The sequence below is a fragment of the Scardinius erythrophthalmus genome, assembly GCF_964197995.2.
Source record: "Scardinius erythrophthalmus genome assembly, contig: HAP1_SCAFFOLD_398, whole genome shotgun sequence".
Classification (NCBI taxonomy): domain Eukaryota; kingdom Metazoa; phylum Chordata; class Actinopteri; order Cypriniformes; family Leuciscidae; genus Scardinius; species Scardinius erythrophthalmus.
The window spans coordinates 30,199-46,185 of record NW_028296217.1 but is presented as its reverse complement, the minus strand read 5'-3'; the positions used below and the strand labels follow the sequence as shown (position 1 = coordinate 46,185).

At 35.9% G+C, this 15,987-nt stretch overlaps 1 protein-coding gene across 1 annotated transcript; it reads left to right on the top strand.

The window, feature by feature from the left end:
* Positions 1-857: 857 nt before the first annotated feature.
* On the top strand, positions 858-15,695 carry LOC308686542 (POU domain, class 2, transcription factor 2-like; the record flags this gene model as incomplete). Its single annotated transcript, XM_081394979.1, has 15 exons — positions 858-915; positions 1,422-1,456; positions 2,260-2,316; positions 3,093-3,206; positions 4,859-5,101; positions 5,938-6,049; positions 6,213-6,304; positions 7,282-7,482; positions 8,740-8,881; positions 8,968-9,116; positions 10,522-10,713; positions 10,971-11,019; positions 11,109-11,256; positions 12,672-12,745; positions 15,388-15,695. The coding sequence occupies 15 exons, from the start codon at positions 858-860 to the stop codon at positions 15,693-15,695; spliced, it is 1,974 nt and encodes a 657-aa protein (XP_081251105.1).
* Positions 15,696-15,987: the final 292 nt, after the last annotated feature.

Below are 15,987 nucleotides of genomic sequence, written 5' to 3'. Positions count from 1 at the left end.
GATATAATATTTTTAATCTTACAGTTCAAACTACAATCCGGCCTCTAGTTCATAAATGCCAGAGGAGAACTGGCCCCCGACTGAGCCTGGGTTCTCCCAAGGTTTTTTTTCTTTCTCCATTAGGTCACCTGATGGAGTTTTAGGACACCATTAGGTCACTTGATGGAGTTTTTCGGTTCCTTGCCACTGTTGCCTTTGGCTTGCTCAGTTGGGGATATTTTGGGGATATTTAATTTTATTTTATCAATCAATAAATTCCACTAGAAACAAACCTTGTTGTATTATTTTAATTTAATACTGTGAAGCTGCTTTGATACAATCTGTATTGTGAAAAGCGCTATACAAATATACTTGACTTGACTTGACTTGACATAGATACAGTTTTTTGATCTCATAAATAAAAAATTAATATGAAAATATTTTGGATTTTAAATAAATGGAAATATTTTTATTAAAAAACTCAAAGTGGTGAAATCTTAATCCGCATTAAAAATGTGTGAATTACTTTTTGGTGTCAAGGTGTGTATTTAAATATGAAATAGTTATTAATAGTTGATTTTATGTTGATATAAATAAAAAATTATCTTTTATCTAGCTTTTATGTATTTTTCACAACATCCTAAAGCCTAAACCAGTGTTGTATTTATAGTGCGTTCTTTTGCGGGAAAATGACAGTAGCAGGATGAGAAGAAAACGTGACCAGTTTCAGCACCAATATACTTTTGATGAATCTTTATGATGGTTATTTGTCAACTACCCTTTATGTGGTTGATGATATAAGGATGACTGACAAAAAAAAGCTAAAATCCAAGAGATGTTTTCAGTCAGTTCCTCTCTCTGTTTCAGTAGATATCAGGATGTCTAAAGCTGTCGATGATGATAAGATGGGGACTGAGTTTCCAGTCGATAGTACAGGTAAAAATGATTACTATGAGTCTGAGTGCTTTAAGATGTAGTAAATGTTATGTTATTATATGCATTATCTATGTAATCAATTTTATTATTGTTGTTAGTATGTAAAGTCATCAAGGAGATTTGTGTGATGATATTGTGGGAAAGAAACATTGCATGTATAAGCATGTTTTATCATGTACACTATGATTCATGACTATTCCTAGATGTGTTAGTGTGTGTGTGAGTGATGAGATTTTGTTTTGTCATAATTCTCACATTTTCCACTTGGTCTGAACCACACACAGAACACTTTAGTCAGCCGTGGCCTCAATCTGACAGACACACACACACACACACACACTGCTGCACCATACAGTAACCCAGGTTAAACGCTCCATGGTATTCCAATAATACAATGCCTCTGGCTAACCAGACCACACTTTTGTTGATGTGAGGGCTGGAGCCTGAGGCACTATTCTGACCTGATGTGTCCTTGCGCGTGTGTGTGTGTGTGTGTGTTTTTACAGACTCTGAGAGGAACAGTCCAGAGGCCAGCGATCAGGTGAGTGAACAACTTTCAGAGCAAATTTTATGTTAGTTGTTCGAGTGCACGGTGCATCAATATTGAGAGGTCCTCCAAAAACGTGACCATTTAGATCAGGGGTGTCAGAGATCTGGTTTTGAGGAAAAACAAAATACAAATATTTAGCATATTTGGGAAAAAGAAATTCTAAAACCATTTATCTTTTTATAAAAATCAGTATCGTTAACCGTCAGATCAACTGTCCTGCTGTAGCCAATGAGAAAGCTAATAGATTATGTAAGAATGCATCTTAAAATGCTAGAGCGTTTCTTTTAATTACACGCAGCGTTCGTCATTTGCAAATGCTTGCAGGGACAGTCCCGTGGCTAACATGCTTATTTTCCCACTTTGAAGTTTGCCGCTTACTGCAATAACAATATGGATAAATGCAATGAAAAATATGATGGTGAACGTAGTGAACTTTACTGTTCGTTTCCACTGAATGAATATTAAACACGGTGCATCAATACTGATATTTGAAGACGCAGGGCTGTGATTCAACGAACACACTGTAAAAATACAAATAAATCGAGATTATTGGAGTGTTTTACAAGAAAATATTATTTTAGTTTTTTCCTGCTTTTGCAAAATTGCATGTTTAATTCAATGTGTTCTTTCAAATTAATTGTAAAATTGACTAGCAATTTCCTAGTGAAAATTGTTTCTAACCCTTCCTTTTTAAGCCTAAATTTGTTCTGTTTTTAGATCATTTATTAAAGCTAAAGCGATCCAGTTGAGGGCAGTGAGTTTTGGCCCTAATGATTTGTTCCTGTCTCATTCAGATCCAGCCAATGAAAACAAGTCCGTTCTGCCTGTCTCCTGCACCCAGCAACACAAAGGTGTGTGCGTGTGTTTGTGTGTTCATGCCTAATGCTTTTTTATTTTGACCATGTTTGCCAACATGGATGCCCTCGGGTGATTATACGTGAACATTGTAATATGCAAATGAGAATTCTTTAGTCTGTTTAAACCGCATTCCTAACAAGATGCCAGGCAATTTACAGGAGAGAGAGGGAAAGTGAGCTATGACGCGTGAAACTTATGAAAGGATCCGGATCGATCAGAAGTGAGGTAAAAAGACAAGGTTCGACCGATCGCAGGGCAGATGCAGTTAGTAGAGAGATTCTGGATGGATATTTACAGAACTAAACGGGTTTGAACTGCTCCTCTTCTTTTGAATTTGTGAGTAATCAATTCAATAACTGAAAGTGTGTGTGTTTACTTATGGAAATGGCCTTGTGTGTTTTTTGTCTTTGACAAGAAAAGACATGAAGTGGTAGTTGGTATAAGCGGTTTATGATATTTAGTAATGGCCTTGTGTATTTGCATATTACTTGCAACCTAGCTGTACTAGTAATAAATGACAGTGTTCATTTAATACAGATAAATAAATAAGTTTATATTTAATGAATTTATGATAATTAAATTAAAACACGCCCACAAAAAATGTATATGCTAAATAAATACTAAAATAAAAAGGCATTTTTTATATTGTTGTCATTTATGTGATTGTGTGTGTGAGAACATTGATGTATTATATTATTAGTGTTTGTGTATATGTATTATTCATATGCCATATATTGTTATTAATAATATATATGAATGTGTTTTATAGGTTAAAGCCGAGGAGGCCGTTGAGATGACCAGTGTTCACGCTCCTCCTCCTCCTCCAGTTCAGCCTTCTCTACCACACACACAACTCATGCTGGCAGGCAGTCAGCTCGCAGGGGTATGTGCTTACACACACACACACACACACACACACACGTTTTATGGGTACTTTTCATGCAAATAATGATTTTGTACTTTACAAACTGTATATTCAATGCTCTAACCCTTCCCCTAAACAGAACACTCATAGAAAAAATAACATTTTGTATCATTTATGAGCTGTTTTCCTCATGGGGACCAAAAAATGTCCCCACAACATCAAATATTTCTGGTATTATTAGTATCCTTTAACCCCAGAATGTAGGGAATACATGAACCACACACACACACACACACACACACACACACACACACACACTCACATGATGAGACACACACACACACACACACACACACTCTCACATGATGAGACACACTCACACACACACACACACACACACACACACACACACACACGCTCACATTATGAGACAAATAGGTATACAAGTGAAGTGAATGAAAAATGTTTGAGGGGAAACAAAACAGCACTAAGCAGTTTAAAATAACATTAGATTATTTGCAACTTCATTTAATTGATTTACATTAATGATTTACTACTTCAATAAGTAAACACTCCTGATATTTTAAAATAATTATTTTTAAAAGAAATATTATTAATAATACATTTAATGAACCATTTAAAATATATGTTTGATCCGATTAAATTGTTCTTGATTTGTTTTTGTCATTTGTCATATTACTTTTTTTTATAATTTTTTATATAAAGGTAAAGTGTAATATTTTTTTAACCATTTTTTTAAATTATATATTAAATATTCGGAGACAATATTATTAAGCCATTCGTAGTTTACTTCCCTCATAAAGCTGAACTCTGGCTTTGTGGCACTTTTACTTCAACCAATGGACCCTTTTCACAGGCTGGGATGATATCGCAAATCTAGTACAGTTTTTCACATTTTAATTTTACATTTTATATATATATATAAAACACTATACTTTGTTATACTACCTTAGCAGTAAATTTAAAATATATATATAAAAATACAAAAATTTTATTTGCTGTCCTCTCTCATTCACCAGTATAGAAGTTTACCCAACTATGACACCTTTGACTTCTGCTTCTGAGAACCCTGGAAATGTGAAAAGGGTCTGTAGCATGAGTTTGGGGCAAAATGATTTGTTAGGAGATCAGCTTGGAAATCCTGCTCTGGAAGTAAACATGGCTATATTATTTAATAATTAATCTGAATCAGGGTTTCTCAAACTCGTCCTGGAGGGCCACTGTCCTGCACAGTTTAGCTCCAACCCTGATCAAACACACCTAGCTGTGAGTTTCTAGTGATCATGAAGACACTGATTAGCTCTGGTGTGTTTGATCAGTGTTGGAGCTAAACTGTGCAGGACAGTGGCCCTCCAGGACCGAGTTTGAGAAACCCTGATCTGAATGAATGACAGCAAATACGAATATTATATGGATCGCTTTTTTTCACTCTCTTTCTCTTTTGCTCTTTAGTTGCTTCTATTAACTAAATGCAACATGCTTTCGGTTGATGTATAACCTTCTTAGCTTAACCATGCTGTGGATGCCATCTCAGGGCCTGCTTGCTTAAGAGAAGGCGCCACACACGCGCCAGCCTCTGCTGCTTGGTGACGCTGTTCTTCTCTCCACCTTTTCTCTCTATCCCTCGCTCCTCTTCTTCCTCTCTTTAGCTGGCCGCTCTCCTCCCTGCACAGCAGCAGCTGTTGTTGCAGCAGGCTCAAGCGCAGCTGTTAGCCGCAGCCGTGCAGCAGTCAAACGCAGCGCATGCGGCCCACGCAGCCGCCGCAGCCAATCAGCAGCAGCACACGCAACAGCAGCAGGCCAATCAGGCAGCAGCACAAGCCCAGTCTCAAGCCAAACACGAGCAAGCTCCGCCTCCTCTTCTATCGCAGCCTATCCAGCTCACTGCCCAGGTACCTTCTGCGCTGCCGTTCTACGCTTTAGGAAAATGCATTTTTGATCAGAGGCTAGATTGGCATTTTCCTGTATTTCAATTCAGGGAACGCTCCCGTATCAAATATACTATATATCAACAGCATCTGTGGCATGCAGTCAATTATGAACAGAAAGTTATTGCAATTTGTCCATTAATATATAAATACATACGGTTGCACTTTTTTACTGTACATGCACGTATGTGTACTTACAGTGTACTTGCCTAAGAAAGTACTGGTTAATATAAGGAAACTACATGGTGGTTTAAGGGTAGGTTCAGGATTAGAACCTAGTTATTACCCAGTTATTATATTCTTACAGTACTCTTACAATGTAAGTCTTGCAGACAATCTTGCAATACCACATTTGAATAAATAAATAAAATAAAATAAATAATTAATTAAATAATATAAATAAATTCATAATTATAAATTATTTCATTTTGTTATTCAAATGTATTTTTTGTATAATTTTTGAATAAATCTTAATTTATTTTAATTTACTTAATAACAATTTAGTATGATTTGAATGCATTTAAGTATTTAATGAATGTGTGAAATATGCATACTTTGTTCCTGAGACATCTGGTCATTTTGTTATATAGTCGGTCATTTAAAGAATGTGAAATGAGATTAGAATTAAAATATCAGGTAAAGGGTTCTTCAGTACAATGCAAATTGCGATTTTCCGCCGAACAATTGTTTCTGTAACTTGACTCTGTGACATAACTGGAGCTTTTTACTTATTCCCCGTGTCTTGACTTGCTCACTTGTCTTCTTTTCACCCTCATAAGGCTTTCTGTCTCTCTCTGAAGGACATTCAGCAGTTGTTGCAGTTACAGCAGTTGGTACTGATGCCAGGTCATCCTCTACAGTCCCCTGCTCAGTTCCTGCTGCCTCAAGCCCAGGCTCAGCAGGGTCAGCAAGGTAAGATGCGCCTATTCACACATTATTTAATTATGGCTATGGGGTCAGTGGAATCACTGAAACTGCATTACCATTATTTCACATAACAGTTGACTCTGTGACACCTATAACATTTGCGTGCAGTGATGTCTTTAATGTGTAATTGCCATTCATGCTCTCTCAGGTTTGCTTTCGACGTCAAATTTGATTTCACTACCTCAGCAAAGCCCAGGGAGTCTCCTGACCACCCCACCTAGACTGGGGCTTCAAGCACAGGTATGAACAAAAAAGGGTTTCAGGCTACATTGTTGTCCACCTCATGTTGCTTATTCAATTAGCAAATGGTGTCCAGTTATCATCATGGCATTTTACTTGAGACTCTGCATTGTGGGATACAGGATTTGATGATGTGCGCTCTCCTGTATACTGCAAAGTTTGGCAAATTTAATAATTCAAGTCAGTGGTCTGCATAGTATATGTTTAGACTACCATTCCAAAGGTTGGGGTCAGTAAGAAAGAAGTCTCTAATACTCACCAGGGCTGCATTTATTTGATCAAAAATACACTAAAATCAGTAATATTGTGATGTATTATTACAATTTCAAAGAACTGTTTTTTTTTCCTTCAGAAATCATTAGAATATGTTGATTTGGTGCTCAAGAAAAATTTCTTCTTCTTATAATTATCAATGTTGAAATGCTTAATATTTTTTGTGAAAAACGTGATTCGCTTTTTTCAGGATTATTTGATGAATTGAAGGTTCAAAAGACCATCAATAATAAAAAAATATATTTTTTTAGATACATATCTGTTTTTTTATATATTTATATATAGTTTAGGGTCCAATGCTCACTATTAACTAATTGCTTATTAGCATGTATATTACTAGGATATTGGCTGTTTATTAGTACTTATAAAGCACATATTAATGCCTTATTCTGCATGACCATATTCTACATCCCTAATCCAATACCTAAATTTAACAACTACCTTACTATTAAGAAGAAGTAATTATGAGTTTATTGAGGCAAAAGTCATAGTTAATAGTGAGAACTGGACCCTAATCCAAAGTGTACTTTGAGTTGAATGGTAATATGCTATATAGTCAGTCTAAATGTGTTGCCTTTCAGGGGTAGAAATGATGTTATGCAAAAATGAAGGGAATCTTTTGGAATGGGTTTGAAATTGAAGGCTCTGTCTCACAGTAGATACGTGTTTGAGAAAGTAGTGTGTTTTCCCAATCTGTGCTGTAGCGTCATCTTGACGACAGGCTGTGGTCATTGCAGAGGGAGAAGAACGTGGAGAGCGTTGTGAGCTCCGCCCCCTCCTCCGCCCCTCCCATGAGCTCCGTTCCCACAGCGACGCCCCATCCCGAGGAGCCCAGCGACCTGGAGGAGCTCGAACAGTTTGCCAGAACCTTCAAACAGAGGCGAATTAAACTGGGGTTCACACAGGTGTGAAACACAGTCATAGTTTTCTGTCACAAAATCAAACTTAAAAAAAATAGAAATGAAAACCAATTAAACCTTCTTTCAAGACGCTTATTTTTTAGATGCAGTCAATATCAAGTCAAGTCAACAATTATTAAGTTAGTTCATTTCATCTATGAAGCAGTTCTGCAGAAAACACTGTTGTCATCGTCCAGCTCGGTTCAGTTCTCATCCAGTAGAGTCAGTGCAGTCAAATCAGTAATAATGTTGAATATTAATTCATATGTACAATGAAACCCATTGAAATAAAGAATACTTGTCATATACACTGTAAGATTATGTATATAATTAAGGGTGGCCTATGGCATTAATTATAATCACAATGGTCATTCTGAGCCGTTTTATTTATTTTTTATGTATGCAACAATCATGTTTTCTTTGTATCTCTATTAAAATTATACAATACTTAATAGATAGATATATAGATATGAATACGATTTTCTGTATGATTAGGGGAGGCATTAATTAAAATAACTCTAGTCATTATGAGCAGTTTCTAAAATGTAATTTATTAAATGTAATATTTTAATGCATTATTTGGGATCAGACTTTCCTTATTTAATTTTCTTTTTAAAGAAAGTTGGCAAAAAGGTCTAAACCAATAACGAAGATGCAACCAGTTGGAAAACCAGTGAGAAATGTAGCTTTAGTTACAATATTCAGTGAAGAAAATAAATGAGGAGATAATTTGTGAGAAAATAACCTGCCACTAACACAGTTGTGTGCGAAAAAAAAAAAAAAAAAAACTTAAGTTGGTATTGAAAACTATGGAAGATTGCTTCCTCCACGGAATAAAACAATTTAAAAGATAATTGCGATATTATTATTTTCGTCAGAATATAAAGTCAGAACTGCAAAATATAAAGGCCAATTCAGACGAATTCCGACTTTTTTTCTCAGAATTGCGAGTTCATATCTCACAATTCTGACTTTATAACCCACAATTTTGAGTTTATATCACGCAATTCTGAGAGAGAAAAAAGTCCGAATTGCGAGATGTAAATTCGCAGTTGCAAGAAAAAACTTGTATTTGTAGAGATTAAAAGTCGCAATTACCTTTTTTATTTTTTTATTCAGTGGCGGACACAAGCTTCCGTAGAAATCACATAGTATGTCTGTGAAACACAAACTTATCAGTCCTCAAGCTAAACTAGTCCTGTCTGCTTAGGGATAAAATGATGAAAGGAGCGAATGGTAACTCTGCTCCGTGTCTTCATGCAGGGGGACGTCGGTATGGCCATGGGGAAACTGTACGGCAATGACTTCAGTCAGACCACCATCTCACGTTTCGAGGCTCTCAACCTCAGCTTCAAGAACATGTGCAAGCTCAAACCCTTGCTGGAGAAATGGCTGAGCGATGCAGGTGTGTGTTTTTGTCACTTTTCTCATTGGTGAGTCATGTTTGCATTCTTTACGATTCGTGTTTGAATGTGTGCGTTTGCGTTTCAGAAACCATGGCGATAGACAACATGCTTCCGAGCCCCAGTTCACTGTCCTCACCTCTGCTGGGCTTTGAAGGGTTGCCTGGACGCCGCCGAAAGAAACGCACCAGCATCGAGACCAACGTCCGCATTGCCCTGGAGCGCAACTTCATCTCGGTTAGTCGGACTCATGAACAACACACACACCGTACCACCAAATGCCGCAAGATTTTAATTTCCTGCTACAGAAATCACATTTCGTTCAAATGACTCGTTCATTTGACTTGGTTTATTCCGCACAGCACAACTCAGCTTCATGACCTCCTTTTTGCTGTCTCATGATAAAAAAAATATTGGTTCTCTTTTTGAAAATGCTGAATCCATTTTTTTCTCTCTCTGGAGAAACAGAAGTCTACCAGCAAACTGATTATTGCAATATACAGTATAAGAATTATGTCACCACATTAAACCCCATATAGTTCTGGCGTGATTGTAGAAGTATTGCTTGAGCATATTTTTATGCATTATAAACATACAATATCATAGGCCAGTTTACCTAACAGTCCAGAAGGTTGTCCATGGACACATGTAGAAGTTTGAAAGTGGGCACCAACCAGGAAAAAATAAAAAATAATAAAACAACATGATATTTTTATAAATAAATAAAAAATAATTATGAAATATAATAATATATAATATAATGCATAAATGCAAATATATAATTATACATTTTAATATATCTTATGTTAGATTGCTTGCAATGTTGGTAGTCTGTAGGTCGATATGGATATAATAAAATACAATTCCAAAATATAATAATATATCATATATTAATAATTTGCTTGCAATATTCATTTATAAGTTGCTTTGGATAAAATAACATAATTAAAATAGACTTTTTATTGGTTTACATGGTAAGTGGAACAACAAGTAGCAATAATAGGTGAATCTAAAAACAAAAAGGAGTCAAGGCACAAACTTTTCTAGATCATTCCAATGTTTTATACTAAACAATACAGATTTATTAATCCCCAAGAGACAGTTTAGTTTTATGGTTGCACATGAGTCAAAAAACCTCCACAGTCACACTTTTTCCTCTGGTAAACACCACACCTGTGTTGTAAGCTTTTTTCCAAGGAAACCCATCTAAGATCAAGTCAAGGCAAAGAGCCAGTACGCTTGAGGCGCCTCATGCTGCTTCTTTCCTTTTCTAAGTAACTCATTCTGCCGGTTGGCATTGCGCTGACAGAAACTTTATTATAAAGCATGTGCATTTAATTATAAAACAGTTCCATTATCAGATAATACAGCAATTATAAAACAGTCACACAGTCATGTGTCCTATCAAGGGAGCAGTGATCAAATCAACCTCATGAATAATTTGATTTTAATTGTCAATAAATCAGTGTTTACATGCATTTTTGAGTACCAGTTGCGTCTTTGATTCACTGCATGCTTTTTCTCAAAATATTTTGTGCATCAACATGAAATTGTTTTGGGCTGAAACTTGGTCTTGGCCTGAGTGCAGGTGTTTGGCATGTCTCATGTACTCATGCATCTCACCTCACCTCACCCCCTTTAGAACCAGAAGCCTACCTCTGAAGAAATCCTGCTGATGGCCGAGCAGCTCAACATGGAGAAGGAGGTCATCCGCGTCTGGTTCTGCAACCGACGGCAGAAAGAGAAGCGCATCAACCCCTCCAGCGCCACCCCTCCGCTGCCCACTCAGCCCCCAGCACAGACGCACAAGCCCCCCTGCTACAGCCCGCACATGGTACACCCACTCATGGCTTTAGCGATTGATCTGGCCCAAAGCCATTTCGACTGACAGCTGGTGTTGAAATGTTGTTTGGATGGTGGATGGAGAGAATGGGTGCAAATGTGGTATTAAAGAGACAGTCTGGTCATGTGTTTGAATAATGTTCTACCATAAAATGAAAATTGGACCTTTGAAAGTAAAGGAAAATATTAAAGAATGTCGTTATGAGATGCATGTTTGTTAATTAAAGTCTCTTTCCTTTTTTTCTATAGATGTCCAGTCAGGGACTGGTCCAGGTTGCTACCAGTCTCAGCACAACAGGTGAGAAGAGCAGTTAGAATGAATAATAGTGTTGTTTACTTCACAGTTGTGGTTACAAGGACAGACACTGAATCTCTCTCCGTACGCAGCCGTCAGTCCCACACCTTCTGTGGCCTGCCCTCTCAACCCCAGTGGACATGGAGTGTTGAGCTCCGCCCCTTCTTCAGTGACTCCGCCTCCTCTCAGCACAGTGAGCCCCACCCCGCCGAGCCTCGGCAGCCCTGGCCTGAACACAGGGTAAGAAGCTGTTTCATGTGTTTAGGGCAGGAAAATGCTCCTTTGACTCTTTTGTTTGAATTTAAAATAATAATTATTATGAGAATTCATAACAGTTATTAATAATACATATTACATAATTATAAATTATTCTAAATATGTAATTTTAAATAAATTATTATTATTTAAACTATTATTTATTTAGGTTGTTTAGTTCAACAAAGAAAGTAATTGAACTAAACAAATCAAAATATTATGTTTATTTATTCTTGTTTATTATACTTTTAAACATTAGACATTTTAAACAATACTTGTAAATTTGCACAAATTCAATACGTTGTACATAAAATATATGATCTTAAAGCAGGAATGTTAAAAAAGAACATTAATAATAATAATAATTGATAAGAAATTAACCCAGTCAATTATTTGTTTAGGTTGATTTAATCAACTAACAACTAATAAATTGAGTGATAAAATATTGTAAATGATAATTTATTCTTATTTATGATACGTCTATAATATTCAACGATATTTGCATAAATCCATTTTAAACAATGCTTGAAAATTGGGACAAATTCAATATTCAATGTTGAACATAAGGTAAATGATCTTAAAAAATTATGATGATGATTATTATTATTTAACTAGAAATTAATCCAATCAATTATTTAGGTTGATTTAATCAACAAATGTTATTATTATTTTAATCATTACTATTATTAATCAATTATTTGTTGATTTAATCAACTAACAACTATTATACTGAATGATAAAATATTGTGAAATGTTAATTTTTTCTTATTTATTATACTTTGACATTTAAACAATATTTGCACATTTTCACAAATTCACTATCCAATGCTGCAAAATGTAAATTATCTTATACCGAGATTGTTACAAATATGTATAATAAAAATTATTATTATTAAACCAGAAAATCTGGTTTTTGTTTAGGTTGTTTCAACCTATATTTGAGTCATAAAATATTGTGAATTTTCATTTATTATTATTTATGATACGTCTATAATATTCAAGGATATTTGCATAAATACAGCATCCACTGTTCCATATTACCTCAGATCATAAATCTGAAGACTGTGATAAAAACACATCATCATTCTGTCAGCAGCTTTCATTATGACTAAGCATTCTGAGCTGAAATAATTACAGCTCTGCTGTAGTCTTATCAGACTTGTTTTCACGATAAAATCTCTATTCTCAGTTGTGTTCCAAACCTGTCTAATTGAATGTGAACAGCACGCTGAATTTATTGCTCGTCTTAATGTCATTCTTTCCAGCATGTGAAATGAACACGAACTCCACGATGGACATGTTTGTTCTTGAGATGTCACTAAAAATGCTTGCTTCTCTCTGCATGTATGAATGGCGTATGTTTGTGGACACGTGTAAATGACACATCACACACATTACAGGAACACAATGATGGGTGTAAGCACAGGAATGAACCAGGCCCTCATCAGCAGCAACCCTCTGGCCACAATGCAAGGTTTGTCATAGAGGACGAGAAAAACAATTAAAAGAAGATTAATTAAAAGATATACATTAAGGAACTTGGCTAATGGGGGATGAAACCTCCCATCATTCACCATCAAAAAGCCTTCTTCTATTTTCACATATTCTCCACATATTCATCACATCTTCATCCTCACTTCTTGTGTGTGTGTGTGTGTGTGTGTGTATGAGAAGAACTGTGTTTGTGCACCTTGTCTGTCTCTTTCAAAAGCACTTGCCATTTCTATGCCCTTATATTTGTTCTTGAGCTCATATTCATCCTCATCACTTAAAACCCTTTTCCAGCAACACCGTACTGGAGCCAACGCACAATCTAGAACTGCTACATTTACCTCAAAGAATAGGCAACTCTGGGCCAATGTGTTGCCTCGCAGTCGACCAAACACCCCATTCTGTTTTTTGCACAGCTACCAGTTCAACCAGTTTATTTTCCCTGTCTGTCTATATATATAATCGCAATTAACATGAAATCACTCTTAAAACCAGTTTGGCTTATTGCGATTATGAGATTGTCCAACAAAAGACAACATTTAATAACAAGTTTTTACTCCAAACTCACTTCATAACGAAAGTTGAGCATCCTTCTGTGAGATGATGTGGTGTCTTACACTGTATAAAATACTATGAAATATCATGTTTATTAGTCATGTTTGATCAATCAAAGCGTTTCAATCTTCTGCTGATGATGCCCATATGGATTTCCTGGAATGACATGCGTTATCGTACTTCTGCGGCATGGCATATTTGGAGTTTCTGTGCGAGAGTTAGCTCTCTCTCTCTCTCTCTCTCTCTCGCTCCCTCTCTCTCTCTCTCTCTCTCTCTCTCTCTCTCTCTCTCTCTCTCTCTCTCTCTCTCTCTCTATATATATATATATATATATATATATATATATATATATATACAGTACCAGTCAAAAGTTTGGAAACATTACTATTTTTAATGTTTTTGAAAGAAGTCTCTTATCGTACTTCTGCGGCATGGCATATTTGGAGTTTCTGTGCGAGAGTTAGCTCTCTCTCTCTCTCTCTCTCTCTCTCTCTCTCTCTCTCTCTCTCTCTCTCTCTCTCTTCTCTCTCTCTCTCTCTCTCTCTCTCTCTCTATATATATATATATATATATATATATATATACAGTACCAGTCAAAAGTTTGGAAACATTACTATTTTTAATGTTTTTGAAAGAAGTCTCTTATGCTCATCAAGCCTGCAGTAAAAAAAAATAATAATAATATTATTATGAAATATTATTACAATTTAAAATAGGGCTAATGGTTGCAAATGGTGCAAAGCTGAATTTTCATCAGCAAGTACTCCAGTCTTTGGTGTCTTATGATCCTTCAGAAATCATTCTAATATGCTGATTTATGATCAATGTTGGAAACAGTTGTGCTGCTTAATATTTTTTTTATAACCTGAGATACTTTTTTCAGGATTATTTGATGAATAAAAAGTTAAAAAGAACTGTATTTATTTAGAATAGAAATCTTTTGTAACAATATACACTACCGTTCAAAAGTTTGGGAACAATAACAATTTTTTTTTTAAGAAATTAGTACTTTAATTCAACAAGGATGCGTTAAATTGATAAAAGGTGATGGTAACGATTTATATTGTTAGAAATGTTTTTATTTGGAATAAATGCTGTTTTTATGAATAAATGCTGTTAACGTTTTACTCATCAATGAATCCTGAAAAAAGTATTCCAAAAAAATATATTAAACAGCACAACTGTTTCCATCATTGATAATAACTGAGTATCAAATCAGCATATTAGAATGATTTCTGAAGGATCATAAGACACCAAAGACTGGAGTACTTGCTGATGAAAATTCAGCTTTGCATCACAAAAATAAATTACATTTTAAAATATATTAAAAAAGAGAACCATTATTTTAAATTGTAATAATATTTCATAATATTACTGTTTTTTTTTTGTTTTGTTTTTTTACTGCAGGCTTGATGAGCATAAGAGACTTCTTTCAAAAACATTAAAAATAGTAATGTTTCCAAACTTTTGACTGGTACTGTATATATATATATATATATATATATATATATACAGTACCAGTCAAAAGTTTGGAAACATTACTATTTTTAATGTTTTTGAAAGAAGTCTCTTATGCTCATCAAGCCTGCAGTAAAAAAACAAAACAAAAAAAAACAGTAATATTATGAAATATTATTACAATTTAAATATATATATATATATATATATATATATATATATATATATATATATATATATATAAACATTTTTTTGGTCCACTCGTTTTAGCACTTTTGACCACTTCCACAGGTAGTCGAAAACGGATTTGACCAGATTGCTTTCATCTGGTCTTTCGGTTGTCAGAGGAGAAACGAAAGCTGATGCTCTCCGTATGTTTTTTTTGTTTTGTTTTCTCTAGTCGTGTTTATATATAAATTGCGTGAGCTTGTTTCATCCCTAATGGATCAAAGATCTGAAAAAGTCCATACATTTACCTACCCATAGACCCTCCCCTCGCAGAAATCAGGACAGAAGTGGTTGAAAGTGGACAAAAGAGACGGGTATGTCTCACTCGCCTTAATTTTCTCTCTTTATTTCTCTCTTTCCCTCTCTTCTTTCATCTTTTTACAGCCCTAGCTGCCAGTGGTGGTCAGATTCCCATTTCCGCTCTTGAGGGCAGCGGTCAAATGTTCCTGGGTGGAGCTGGATGTCCAGGAGCTGGACTGCGCCAGTCCCTCTTCCTAAACCGCCCCACTTTACTGCCCCTGGCGAGGAGCGCAGGCATGGGTGTGGTGGGCCACCCCAGGGCTTCTCCGCCTCCTGGCGTCAGAGGCGCAAGCCCAGACTCATGCTCCGTCTCCCCCTGCTCAAGCCCCGCCTCCTTCTGCTCATTAGGTGACGCCTCACCACCCCCTCTGGGCGGAGCTATGGCTGAGTGACGCCCACACCAAGCTACTGCACTTGAGGGGAGTCAGAGGGACGGAAGAATGAAGACAAACAAGACTCGCCTTTTCAACCAAAGCCATCTCTCAATCCCTCCATTTCTCTCTTGTGCTCTCTCTCTCATTATGTCTTTGAATGCCAAAAATACAGAGAAATGAGCAGAAGAGAACAGGGATAAGGAGAGAACAGGATAACGGGGGACTTTTTAAACCAAAAAATGTATCTATTCAGCGTGGAGAGGTGGCCTCAATGGAGCTACTTTGGAGAATGTACATTTATTCCTTTCTG